General features: G+C 35.0%; 1 protein-coding gene across 1 annotated transcript; it reads left to right on the plus strand.

The window, feature by feature from the left end:
- The first annotated feature begins 12,475 nt into the window (after positions 1–12,475).
- Positions 12,476–15,130, plus strand: LOC128218108 (uncharacterized). The gene is made up of 3 exons (XM_052925656.1): positions 12,476–12,940; positions 13,323–14,161; positions 14,400–15,130. The coding sequence occupies exons 1-2, from the start codon at positions 12,649–12,651 to the stop codon at positions 13,568–13,570; spliced, it is 540 nt and encodes a 179-aa protein (XP_052781616.1). The 5' UTR covers positions 12,476–12,648; the 3' UTR covers positions 13,571–14,161; positions 14,400–15,130.
- The last annotated feature ends 391 nt before the right edge of the window (positions 15,131–15,521 follow it).

A 15,521-nucleotide genomic window follows, 5' to 3' on the forward strand; every position in this document is an offset into this window, starting at 1 on the left:
ACTTTAGTCTTCAGCCTACAGGCCATCATGACTTGTGACAGCTAGCTCATACCCAAGCCTTGTAGCATATACGTGAGAATATACAAAAGTTATGCACGACCAAGCAAATACCATAATATAGATATATAAAGCAATTAAACAGAATGAAATGCATAATAAGTCGTAGAATTTCAAAATTGAGACGAAAACGTTTAGTTTATCATAGGTCTCACTTTTTGCATTCATTTAAGCTGCTATTGATATATTGTGGTTTTGTGTTAACAAAAATAAGAATGCGATATGAAGTGCTTAATTGCATGCATAATGAAACATAAAAAAATGGGTTTGATGTACGTGGGTTTTGGTAAGTTTGGTAAAGTGAAAATGGAGACGAGAGGAGAGAAGTGTGACAGTTCAATGCCAAGAAAGAGACACAGAAGGTATTAGGTTTAATAAGCTCAAAGTATGTTAGATAAGCGGATGTAGGTTTTTCCTTAAGTTGATGCATACTTTGATAAGATTTACCTTTTGCGTTTTATCTTTATTAAGGATTGTTGGGATAAGAGTGAGGTTGGTGCATATTAACTGGTTCAAACCCCCAGTAAATTTACATTTTACTGACCGTTCCAAGGCGGTACCTAACAATTCTTGATAAACATACCTAGTTTTTTATATATAATATTATGCACTGTGCTGTTTGTGGAGTTTTGTGCTGTTCTTCCATGTTTCTTGTTTGTGATTTTATGTTCTATGTCTTTGGCGTTTACCCAGTGCCACTAAACCGGGTTTATGATTAAACCTTTTGCTGCTGAGCTTGTTTCTGTAGCTTTTCGCATCATTTTTTTCAATCTCGTTTTTCTTTATAATATTTGTTAGTTGACATTTTAAGTCCGGCATTATCCATTGTGTGAACTAATATATGATTAAACTGGATCAAATACCTTTCTGAATAAACAAAAAGATTACCCCATTTGTAAGTCATCAAACATTAACATTGTCAAAAAGGTCACCGAGAACATTAACAGCTAACAATAGAGGTAACATGTATGCTACGCTACGAAATGACGACACACAATCAAAAGCGCTGCCCCACCTTATTTCTCGAACAAGTTATCGCAGAACATGATTAAGCTGAACTCATTCTATTTGTTGTAAATGAAATTATTTATGAGAACATTGATTAACTATTTAAAATCTTAAAATAAACATTAAGTAAGAATATTGACTAAATAAAATATGAGATTTAAGCTTGTTATTTTAAAACTTTTTTCGATACAGTAATGTTTTCAAAACTTCCCAGAATACGTTGAGAATGTGTGCTTATGACAAAGATTTCATTCAAATCATGTGAATTCTGATAACCTCCTTGTATACAAAAAGGCAGTATAATTAACTTTCTATGGTTTTTGCATTGGTCCAATTCTTGCAACAGCTTTTTCAAAAAGCATTTGGCTTACATGAAATAAAATTTATTATCTCTACAACAATGCGATGTATGTGGTCTGAAAACCACCAACTGCTGGAGCATCAAAATGTTTGTCTACATCATAAACGTATTACAAACTGCAATCCTTTCACTATACCTTGCCATTTACATAAATGAAATCATAAGCAGTCTAAAGTTTAACGATTTTACAGCAGAGAGAGTTTTCAGTACCTTAAAAGAAGCCTGTTTAGAAGCACAAGGAGAGGGCATAATGGACAATGAAGGGGAGACACAGACGTAGAAACACAACCTACCCCGACATTCAGACTTTCCCAGTACAGGTAGTCAAACAACCGAACATAAACCCTATTTAGAAGCACAAGGAGAGGGCATAATGGACAATAAACGAGAGACACAGACGTACAAACACCACTTACCCCAGACATTCAGACTTTCCCAGTACATGTAGTCAAACAACCGAACATAAACCCTTTTTAGAAGCACAAGGAGAGGGCATAATGGACAATAAACGAGAGACACAGACGTACAAACACCACTTACCCCCGACATTCAGACTTTCCCAGTACATGTAGTCAAACAAAACTGTTTTTTAAAGCCTGTTATGATGTATAAGGTAAAGCACTAAACGACACTCAATAAGCGACACAAATGTAGAAACGCAGAGCCATGACATTGTTGTACGATTGCTTTTTATTTGTCTACCTCGGTCAGGGTCGTTTAGGCCTTTGCCTTGTGCTTCTGAACAAGTTTGTTTTTGTTCGATTGCTTTTCTACATGCACTGGTATAGTCTGAATGTCGTGGGTAAGTTGTGTTTGTACGTCTGTGTCTCTCTTTCAGGGTCGTTTATATCTTGCCGTTTACTTTTTACAGGGTTTTTGTTCGATTGTTTGACTACATGTACCAGGAAAGTCTGATTGTCGTGGGTAGGTGGTGTTTCTACGTCTGTATCTCTCGTTCAGTGTTGTTTAGGTATTGCCTTGTGCTTCTGAACAGGGTTTTTGTTCGATTGTTTGACTACATGTACTGGGAAAGTATGAATGTCGTGGGTAGGTGGTGTTTCTACGTCTGTGTCTCTCGTTCAGTGTCGTTTAGGTATTGCCTTGTGCTTCTGAACAGGGTTTTTGTTCGATTGTTTGACTACATGTATTGGGAAAGTATGTATGTCGGAGGTATGTGTGGTTTGTATGTCTGTGTCTCTCGTTCAGTGTCGTTTAGGTATTGCCTTGTGCTTCTGAACAGGGTTTTTGTTCGATTGTTTGACTACATGTACTGAAAAAGTATGTATGTCGGAGGTATGTGTGGTTTGTACGTCTGTGTCTCTCGTTCAGTGTCGTTTAGGTATTGCCTTGTGCTTCTGAACAGGGTTTATGTTTGATTGTTTGCCTACATATACTGGGAAAGTCTGAATGTCGGGGGTATGTGTGGTTTGTACGTCTGTGTCTCTCGTGTAGGGTCGATAAGGCCCTTGTCGTGTGCATCTTCACAAGGGTTATGTTCGATTGTTTAACTACTGGGCTAGATCCGGTAGTTTCCATTGTATTATTATCTTATAAATAAAAGTCGTATAAAATAGGCAATATTTATTCACCTTGTTTTCATAAAAAAATATATTATAGTTTTGTTTTCGCAGAAGTCGTTTTCAATTACTGTAATAATTATATTCAGGAAATTATTATATCAGTTATTAATATTTTATACGATTAAAAATAATATTTTATTTGTCTCAGACCACTCAATCACACAAGGTCGCTTGTTTATGATAACCACGAACAATAATTTACAAGATATTGTTTTAAAAAAATAATTTACACGCCGCATTCACTCATTGTGGAATTAATGGCTGAAAATGTTCAAATAACCTATATATCAGAAAAGAAAATAGCCTCTCACGACTGAAGTTCCTCTTAGCAGACGATAAAGGTTTATATCTTAATAAGATCAGAAATATATAAGGTGATTCCTTTATGCGTTCAAACTAACATCACTAATGATTCCATTATAAACTGTGCATTTTATGCTTCCTAAACATAGTAACTGTTATCCCTTTGTACTTTGTAAATCTATGGATTGACTTATGCTTAAGACCATGTAGTCGCATACCCACAAGTAAGCTAAATAGCTAATAGGTATAGGCCATGCAGTCCAATACCGTCAGCATAGTTAGGTAGCTGATCTCTGTTAACCATACAGTCGCATACCTTCAAATCAGCTAGATAGCTGATAGCTATAAACAATGCAGTCGCGTATCCACAAGTAAGATAGTTAGCTGATAGTTATTAACAATGCAATCACATACCCAAAAAAAAACTGGTTAGCATATAGCGATAAAACTTGCAGTCGCCTACCCACCAGTAAGCTAGTTAGCTATACATCATGCAATTGCAAACCCACCAGTAAGCTAGTTAGCTGATATCTATAAACCATGCAATCGCATTCCCACCAGTAAGCTAGTTAGCTAATAGCTATAAATCATACAGTCGCTTTCTCACCAGTAAGATAGGTAGCTGATAACTATAAACCATGCAGTCTCATACCCACCAGTAAAATAGTTAGCTGATAACTATAAACCATGCAGTCGCATACCAACCAATAAGATAGTAATCTGATAACTATAATCCATGTAGTCGCATACCCACAAGTAATCTAGTTAGCTGATAGCTATAAACCATGCAGTCGCATACCCACCAGTACGATAGTTAGCGGATAGCTATAATCCATACAGTCGCATACCCTAAAGTAAGTTAGTTAGCGGATAGCTATAATCCATGCAGTCGCATTCCCACCAGTAGGCTAGTTAGCTGGTATCTATAAACCATGCAGTCGCATTCCCACTAGTAAGGTAATTAGATGATAGCTATTAACCATACAGTCGCATTCCCACCAGTAATATAGGTAGCTGATAATATATAAACCATGCAGTCGCATACCCACCAGTAAAATAGTTAGCTGATAGCTATAATTCATGCAGTCGCATACCAACCAGTAAGATAGTAAGCTGATAACTATATTCCATGCAGTCGCATTCCCACAAGTAATCTAGTTAGCTGATAGCTATAAACCATGCAGTCTCATACCCACAAGTAATCTAGTTAGCTGATAACTATAATCCATGCAGTCGTATACCCACCAGTAAGCTGGTAAGCTGATAGCTATAAACCATGCATTCGCATGCCCAGAAGTAAGATAGTTAGATGATAACTATAATCCATGCAGTCGTATACCCACCAGTAAGCTAGTTAGCTGAAAGCTATAAACCATGCGGTCACAAACACGCCAGTAAGATAGTTAGATGATAGCTATATACCATTCAATTGCAAACCCACCAGTAAGCTAATTAGCGGATAGCTACAAACCATGCAGTCGCATACCCTCAAGCTGGCTTGTTAGCTGATAACTATAAACAATACATTCGCATATCCACAAGTAACATAGTTAAATGATTAATGTAAAATAAAGCAGTCCAGTCGCATGCGCACAAGTAAGCTTGTAAACTGATTGCTGTATTATTCTTCATGTTGAAGTTTGTATAATAAGTAAACTTTCAAACGGTCACCTCATTGTAATGCAAAGTACGTTGAATTTACTTAAACATAACCACATTAATATTTGAAATATGTGAATACTTTTGAACTTATACTGAATTGAAAAAGTACAGCTATCAAAAAAAGTGATAAAGGACTTCCTCATACGCCGCTTCAACACAGGAATGGTATTCACTTTTCAAGACCATAACTATGTTTGAGCTAGTGAAATGTCATCCAAACTGCATATGTAAAAGAGTCCATGCTGACCAACATTACTATGCTACATGCGACACACTATTGTTCAAGGCTGCGATGACGTGATATGACGTGACGAACCCAACACTTATACAGCATACGTTATTTATATATAAATGTCTTATGTTATGACATCAAATCAAAATACAATGCGCTACATCGCACCGTTTTCTCCATCAACATGCGGCTAGGGCACACCGCTTGCCATTGTGGAAGGCTTCTTTAATGTACCAATATTTATGCAAAAAGCTACATAGTGCATACTTACTTTATATATATAAAAAAGGTATGTTTATCAAGAATTGTTAGGTACCGCCTTGGAGCGGTCAGTAAAATATAAATTTACTGGGGGGTTACCAGCCTGAAATGTGACAGGTTTCTTTGATGATTAATTAAACATATTCGCTGTACAGTAATTTCCACATACTACATAAATGATTGATTGTTGGTTCCTCAAACACAATTTACGCATCAGACGATCGATAATGAACCCGGAAGTATTATATCATGCTATGACAGTCACCATTGAAAGCGTTGAAATCGGTGCTAAATAATAAATGTTTAAATTATTCAGTTAAGTTCTAGACGTCTAGTAGAAAACATTACGATATTCTAGTGTCCTTACACTTGACTGGAATGCATATATATTTAATATCTATAAAGCAAATAAAAATATCTGATGAAAAATATATTTTTCAACATTATTTAATCTAGCGTATCATAAGCAATAGTATATTACGGATTGACACGAATTATTTACTATTATTTACGGATTCGAATGCTTATTGCAAAATTGTGTTGCAAAAATATCAACAACTTGTCAACAGCGATGTCACGAATGTAATAATGCTACTGACAGACATAGTGTATAAGAAATCTGCAAGCACAAACATGTAAGTTGGTCACACAGATTGCCGTCTGCATTGCAGATGAAATGTAGTTAATGTTTATGGATTGAACACTATTTTTCTGACATATCTTGCAGATGTCGCAGTGCCAGACTTGTGGTATGCAAGATTACTTACGACGCGATTATATATCATGCCGACACATCTTTGCTCGAATGCGTAAGACAAACAATTTAAGTTCAGCATTATATATATGCAACAACGTTATAATATATTGATTCTGCGTTCAACCAGTCTTATGTCAAGGTAATATCACCAATTTTCTTGCACATTTTGCCATTGTCACTATAAATTGCATGAATTAATTGTACATACCTATGAATAATACCCTCTTTGGTGAAAATAAAATATTTATTATGCGTTTTTAAAAGTAATAACTACAAGTTGATCGTGTGTAATGAACACATGCTCTAACCACACCGATATTATGAAATATCTTATCAATCTTATAAAAATCATTTTAATTGACATATAATTATCCGTCAATTAAAATGGTTCTAAGCATAAACATTTGTCAAATTTAACATGCCTTTAATTAAACAATAAAACAGTAATGAACTGTCAGAAAGCTTCTTAATTACATGCAGTGAGCGCCTGTCGCACACGATAAAATATGTATCATACTGATCATTCATATTGGCAAGTCGCTTTAAAAGGGCTGACTTGCACTGGTTTATCATACTGATTATTCATATTGTTACTTTGCATTTAAAGATGCGGGCGTGTACATCTTTATCATACTGACCAAACATATTGTTAATGATTATTGGTATTGTCATGTAGCCTTTAAAAGAGCGGCCTTGTACAGGTTTATTTTACTACTTATTCATATTCTCACGTTGATTTTAAAAGGGTGGGCTTGTACAGGTTTATCATACTGATTATTCATATTGTTACGTTGCTTTTAAAAGGGTGGGCTTGTACAGGTTTATCATACTGATTATTCATATTGTTACGTTGCTTTTAAAAGGGCGGGTTTGTACAGGTTTATCATACTGACCATTCATATTGTCACGTTGCATTTAAAGGGCGGGCTTGTACAGGTTTATCATACTGACCATTCATATCGTCATGTTCCTTTTAAAGGGTGGTCTTGTACAGGTTTATCATACTGCCCATTCATATTGTGACGTTGATTTAAATGGGCGGGCTCGTACAGGTTTATCATACTGACCATTCATATTGTAACGTTGCCTTTAAAAGGGCGGGCTTGTACAGGTAATTTGTCATACTAAATTCATTTAAGGATTTTTGATGATCAAGGTCCGTTTGAGCTAAAGTTCAAGTCTCTGAAAAGCTTAATTTAAATTTTGATGAAAATATGTTTATATATTAAGATAAGAAGGTAAAACATTATAAATGTGTTACAAATAATCCGCTGTACACTATGGCACTCATTTGTTTTTAAATTCGTTGTATTATGGATATTTTGAAACATTTAAAACAAGGTGGGTAGGTCGTGTGATATGTTTTAATGTGTCGGATATCTCATAGTTTAAGCAAACATAATTTAATGCTTTACTTGGAATGGGCTTGCCTTTAAAATAATATAAGAAATGCGAATTTGATTCGATTTCATTGTATTGGTACTTTCAAATAGAAAACACTGACGAAATTTTCACAAATATGATAGTATTTTTTGTTGTTCTGCTTAATGGCAGTATTCTCTTTACATAGCTACCCATCCACTGATATTTGATATACATGTACCAAGTAAAAAGTACCGCTAGGCAACCATAACGTTTGAAGCAGAAATAAATACAGTTCGAAATCTCTTTGATCGCTTGTCAAATCATGTTAGCTCTGTCAAATAAGTGCGAAAAGTTACTCCTTTTACCAAGCGGTAGGCACAAAGGCTGACATAGATAAAAACATGAAAAAAAAATAAAAAAATTGTGCGTTGTATTTGTCGGGTTCATTGTATTCAAAGTGTTTCTTTGTACCGGCCAAAACTTAGTCGGCCTGTGGGTACCCGACCGTGCTCTAGTGAATGAATACTTACGTACTGTACAACACACAAACAATAAGGATTCCCTGAAGGATATTTTTGTACTATTTAAATTCATATTAGTTCAAACGTGAGAACGCGGATTTACCTCGTGGCCAAGTTAATATTTTAATATCGGAAAAAAAAAACATTATCGAGTCAAAATTTGCAACCATCGTCGGTCATTTGAACCGAAATAATCGAAAATTGGTTTTCAAATGCACTTTATTATTATGTGTATTTCAACAATTTTCATGTCATTAATGAGTCAACGATGGTACGACATAATAATAAATAAATTAAACAAAACATTTTGTACATTAGTAACATTTGGCTATAGTGTTGTGATTCAAAACCTTTACACTCGACGAGTATTAAATGATTTTTAAGTAAAATAATAAAAGTTCGATGATAATCGATTATGGATTAACATAATCGATTATCGCTGGTGTTTGATTCCAATTGTCGACGAGTTTTGATTATATTCGAGTATCGCGGCATTTCTAAGTATATGTTCGTTTTTAATTAGGCCTAAAAAGATATGTCTGTTTCGGGTAACCCGACCCTACCTATAAAAATGCGCCGACCCTAACATTTCTTTTTTCCGTTTCTGAGCAAAACAAATATTTGTTACCGAATAGAGAGTTACAAAGGGCGGATAAATGCAGATTTTAATCAGAATTATTGTTTATATGATAAAACAAAGTCAGGCAATGACAGTAATGTAGGAAAGACTGCCACGTGCAAGAAAACACTCTGAACTTACGACAGATTTTGAAAAAATAAATATAAAAAAATCCCTACCTACCCTACCTAGAAATTTTGGGAAGGTTACCCTAAACAAACATAAAAAATTTTGGCCTTAAGAGGACAAACATACATATCTGAATTCTGTTACTTCAGTATGACAATCATGAAATAAAATGACAACATCAGTGGCTCATTTGACAACCTAACAACAGAGCGAGACTTGTAATCTTTATTCGAGGAATATTAATAACATTCCAAATAATTCTATTAAAACAGGCATAAACTGCATAACATCGTGACATTAATTCACTTAAAACTGAAAGAATGTGAAATTCTTTTATTGAATTGTTAGACAAAAAACGCCGCCTTTCCACACATTCTGATGTGAACTATTCATAAATATTTCTACAGAACTAAATTATACCAATAAGTTATTACATCCCTCATTTAGGGAATGTCTTGCTTGACTTTTTACTGCCCGTGGTGTTTAAGCAAAGCGTGTTAACACTATGTGCGAGGTGTTTCAAGATGGATAGTACGATGTAAACTTTGTGAGTTAGAAGGCATAAGCCCCCGCAGTAAACTTTGTGAGTTAGAAGGCATAAGCCCCACAGTAAACTTTGTGAGTTAGAAGGCATAAGCCCCGCAGTAAACTTTGTGAGTAAGAAGGCATAAGCCCCGCAGTAAACTTTGTGAGTTAGAAGGCATAAGCCCCGCAGTAAACTTCGTGTGACGGGTGTTTTGAGGCGGGAACCCCTGTGCAAATGCTGTATGTTGATTGCGTAAAGGACACCGTGTGTAAACTCTGTGTATTGAGTGTTTAATAGTTGAAACCCCAGTGTTAACTGTGTGTCGGCTGTTTCAAGGTGGAAACCTCTTTGTAACCTATGTGTGTAACTGTTTCATGGTGAAATCCAACAGCAAACTATGTGTGTTGTGTGCTTTAAGGTTGAAACTCCAATATAAACTTTTATTCCGTTGTCTTGTGGTTGTATTTTGTTAAACCGACCTTTTTTATTTATATGAAGTTTTGTTTTTGTGCATCTAAGCCAACCCACAACAAAGGTTTACTTACTAGCCTTGCACATCTATTGTTTCATTGTAATATTATGTTGCAATAGTATGTGGTTTACCAATGGATGTCTCGCAAGGTGTCACATGATGGTACAAATTACAAAATGATATGCTCACGATTGATTTTCATAATACCAATGACATTATATTGAAAAAACTCATGTTTAGCAAATGGTTGTTTCCGCACAGCGATAAACATTGTTCAGACGGAGATTTGTTTTATTGCGCATAACCTTCATTTTTAGGAATCCCCTGCTTTAAATATTTCACATATGACAATTACTAACTCAGACAAGGATACAATTTGCGTCTATACATTTGTTAATAGGATATTTTAAGCTGTACTCCCACAGACTGAACGCTATGACAACTTTTTTTTCTTTTTTTTTCTTTTGGAACGAGTAAATGTTTTCGTAAATATCAGAAAACCAGTGATAAAAGACTGATGACCTAAGATCAGATCGCTGATTTTCATATTTCTGCTCCATAATTGAGGTTTTGTGCATTTTTCTTAAACAGTTAGTAACGGTTTAAGCTATAAAACATTAAATTTGGAATGGAAATATGAAAATATGCGATCTGATTTTTTGTCAACATTCTTTCATCACTGGTTTGCAGATATTTACACAAAATTTGCAAGACAAAAAATAAAAATGTTGGTTAAACGATAAATCTTTGAGAGTGCAGCTTTAAATAAAATATAAAGAGAAAGTTCATCAAGCCAAAACATGGAAAGTTGTTACAATATATGTATAGTTTGTTTTTCTTATTCTTTACATAGCAAACATTTTCCTACTGTTGAAGGATGCAGTATCAACTTTTTATCTAACGCGATGAAAGTATGATAAATCTTTGTAACACTTTATGTTCTGTTTTACAAATTGTCATCACAATTGCATTGGCCTTAAGCTTGATGTTCAAACATGTGTGGTCAGATATTTCCTAGACAAACCCTAAACATTTAGTCACATGAGCTCAATTCCGTAGCCGCCTTAGCCACTGAACTTTGGAAGGGCAGGGAGTCTTTATTGGTTGTTTAAAATATCAAACCATGATTAAAATAGCTCAGTCCCCAACGAGCAGTCAATTGTTTGTCGTGTTGAAACCGCGAGATGATGTAAGACATTTTATACGAAATGACACTTCTATGACTGGCAATGTGTTTACCATGGTGATTAACATGTGGTTTAAACAAATGCAAAAAAGCCAAATTAAGTGTTTTATTAAAACCATTTGCGCATTTTATTAATATTTATTACATTCACTGTTACGATAATTAACCACACTGCATCACCTCACACTGCTGTCAAAATCATAATCTTCGTAATTTCCTAAAATAGAAATGATGTAACGGTTATTTTATAATTATGCCTCGATTCGTGTGGGTTTTATTGCTAATGTTCCACGATGATGTCTACTCTAGCTTTTCAGAGGTTATGCTTATAGGATGGGAGATTCCACTACGCTTCAATTTTCGTTTTTTTTTTCACGTGATACGCACATTTCTGGAAGGCCGTTCAAAAAAGCTATAATGCTTATTAAACTTGGTTATTCAGTGTTTATGTATTTAAGCTTATATTAATTAAATATCAGATACAAATGTTAAACAAATTGTTAAATCCAATTCAGTTCGACTGTAGTATAATGTTAGCGAGTGAGACAAGTCAACCAATCAACATTTATCTATGACAACAGAGAAGTTGAAAATCAAAGGTGTACGTGTACATGGACGCGTAGCTACACGTTCATGTACGAGTAACAGTTGAGTTTCACTTTGATATTGTATCTACAGGTTCACTGATACAATATTAAAGTGAAACTCAACCATATGACCTTTCGAAAACTTCTTCTTCATATTTTTCAAGCAAGAATTTGCCCTCTCACTGTGTGTTATAGATATGCACTCACAAAGTCCATTCCATGATTTGTCTTCAGTAGTAACCTGCTGACTAAACAAATCTCAGTCAAATATTGCACAAGTTTGATTGAAATAATGTACTAACATGAAATCGTATTTTGAAAACAGCCGAAATTATTTCCTATCGTTTATTTGTTCGTCTTGAAAACTTCAAACTCATCTTTTTATCAAAAATATACAATTTACGACAAAGAGTATGCTGGGGAGTGCTAATCTACATTCCAACCGCCTTCTTATATGTAAACACCTTCAACTGTACAAAACAACGATGTCGCTAAAATATCAAACACGCAATAATTAATTCGATTATTATCTAAACATAACTTTCATGTTTCGTGCCTCTCAATGAGTATGTCAACATGTTACAAATGACTTGAAACAAATGAATCATACAATTTTTACAATTACGTCTTAATCATTATCAGATGATTAACATTACTTAAACGCTAAGTTAATTAAAAGGGTCACAAAAACAATCCTGTCGATTACAATTTCCTACTGAAGTTATGCGCCTACGTCATTAATTTGAGAGCGCGTGTTTACCGCGACAGGAAGCCCCGCCTAAGGGTGGTCGCAAATTTCTATATATACTCGCATCTTCAACATTTAAATCATTCTAATCTGAGCATTGACAAGGATTTTATATACAATAATCTGACTCCATCGAGGACAATACTAACAAATATCGTCTTAGACAACATTGATAAATACAAACGAATTTAAATCTTTAGTTTATTTTATACACGACTTTCAACTAAAGATTTCTTTCTATAAAAAAAGAAAACGATAACTTAATAGCGAAACAATGATTGGATACACAACAGCGTTGTTTGCTTTGGTCGCCGGAACTTTGGTCATTGCTGGCCACGACGAACTCGTGCAATGCACACCGGGTGTATATCAGATCATCGGAAAGGCCGACTGTACGGGCTTCTTCATGTGCGTGTTTGGGAAAAAAGTCGAGATGCCGCCTTGTCCTGCTAGCTCGGTGTTTAGCTCCAGCGCTAACGTTTGTGTTCCCAAAGGTTCAATGTATGATGACTGCAAGAAAACAACAGAAGGAGGCGGAGGTCACATGCCAGTGCTGCCCGACCTAGGTAAGTTCTAGCGTTGGTTAATTTATTTTCTGATATTTCAATGATTTTCCTTGGTATTTGTTTTCTGAGAAAAGACATACACATGTGTCCACAAGCAATACATGTATACCAGTAGGGTTAATTTATTTAAAGTTAATAAATCCTTATTAACATACACATATCAAACCATTAGTTATTATGAAAAAAATGTATTTTTTGTGGAAAACAGTTGAAACTATTAATTAATTCAATCAATGCATGAATAAAAACTCCATTCTAATTAATATTCATTTCTCTGCGGTTACAGAGCTGTGTTGAAAACTATTATTAAAAGCTAATTCAATTTAGATTATATCAAAATAAAAATGAGTCAATTTGCTTAATAATTATATTTACCTTCCAGGATCTCTTAGTCCAAAGGAACGATGCAAAATGTTTGGAGGCGTGTTTCCCCACCCCACGGAATGTCAAGTCTTCTACAACTGCAGTGTTAGTTATACACACGCGTTCTTCGAGCAACACCTTGTTGAATGTCCCTACCCTCAACTTTTCAACACCGACACCAAACAGTGTGACCATTTTGAGAATGTAAAATGTGGAAGCAGGACAGAGTTCAAGGATGGATATAAGTTGACTGTCAATTTCGTCTGAAATATTGAAATTCAATAGTCATAATGCATTAGTCATAACACCAGCAAATTACAAATATTTATGTAACTCTAATCTGTCTGCATATACTAGCTAACTCGCAGAAGCAGAAACATAACTTGTATTTTGTTGTTCTTCAGGCCAATACAGATCCAACCAGTGTCCCGTTTCCCACTGTAGACCCTGCAGTGTCGACCTCCCAAGCTGTGTAGGCAAACCTGACGGAATAAATGTTCACCAAGTCAAACTTTGGAGTCCATTCTACGCCGTATGCTACAAAGAACGCACGATCAAAGTGGATCGATGCCAAGCTGACGTAAATGGCCGAGCACAGTTGTTCCATCCGGAAAGGAACGAATGCGTTTCATTGGATATGATTCCTCGAGAACATGGGGGATTGATGCCCGAGTGCGGTACGAAAGTAGACGGGTTTTATCAGGATGTGTTTGGGCGATGTGACCAGTACGTGCGTTGTCAGGGAGGAAAATATATTGGCACGGTGAAATGTGCGGTTGGAGAGGTGTTCGATGGCACAAAGGGCGGCTGCGTTCCGCAAGAGAAAGCATGCGGACCCTGCGGAAGAAATGACCATTGGTGAGTGTCTTTATATGTTTTGATAAAGATGAACAGTCATGAAAAATAATTGCTAGTCTAAACACGATGCAATCTGATTGTTTTAAGTTATTTAGAAACGAATGTGAAGTGTTTCAAGCCTGAAATATGTCAACAAATACATTTTATAACCGTTTTATTGTTCTTGCCTTTAGAATACTTACGGGTGCAATTGTATGTCGTTAACTTCTAATAATTAAAACAATCTATATATTTTCAGCTGAGAAAACTACTTTCACACTTATCGAAATAAAAATGATGAAAATGGGCGAAGTGTCGAATCTCCAAGATGTAAAAGTCGTGTTAGAGACAGCTTAGTGTTGCTCTGAGTTGATCTCGCTGTGTTGGCTTTACTACCAACATTTACCATTTTAAAACCAACCAACTACTTTTGTGTTGTTAATTTGCAATGTTTTGTATGTTTTTAACATTTTTTATCACATTTATGATGTCTTTTGATTAAGGTTCTATACTTTGTTATTTATTGATGTTTTAAAAGTATGCACTTTGCCAGTACATTGAATTTGCGTGTGTGTCGTTAGCTCTGTGATAAATATTATAAAAAAAATACTGTTAAAAGTAATAAAACATAGCATCACTGTATTGCATATACAGATCTATTATGTTTTTATTACTATCAATGTTGCAAACCCTTAAATATTATGTTTAGCTAACTTATTTACCATCATTGAGTGTTTATAAACTCATTAGTTATTCAATTGGCATTACATAGCTGAATGATGTTATATAACTTAAGAAAGAGAAAGAACACAAAAGAACACACGACTTTGAGTTGTTAATCATTGATCCGATGCAGAATGGTACGATTATGTATTAATCTTTATTATGATCATTCATTTGTAAATAGATTTTCATTATTTTATTTATGAATTTTGCCTTGTGCAATTCCTTTGAAATCCACACATTTTGTTCAATAAAATGCAAAATATACGTGAATTGTATTATCTTTATTTACCTATTTGTATCCCGCGCTAGTCCACGAAGCTGAACCGTATACAATAAATAGCTTGAACGACGAACAAACCTTTCTCCCCCCTCAGATTATTCGATCCGTGCTGGACATTATTATCATGCCTACGGGCAAAGATAACACAAGTACCCGTATGGAAATCCTTTTTTTGTCATCACACAATTAACTCCCTTGTTGACGACCGTCGTCTGTAGCATTATGGAAACCTTGTATGGTGGCAATATTTAAAATCTAAATTAACAAATCAATTCTTTCTAGCAATCAAGAAATAATGCTGCCAACTCCTCAGAACTATTTAAAGAACGATTTGATTATTTAAATAATCTGAATCACTGCGCGCATATCTATAAA

Source organism: Mya arenaria, chromosome 14, assembly GCF_026914265.1.
Source record: "Mya arenaria isolate MELC-2E11 chromosome 14, ASM2691426v1".
NCBI lineage: Eukaryota > Metazoa > Mollusca > Bivalvia > Myida > Myidae > Mya > Mya arenaria.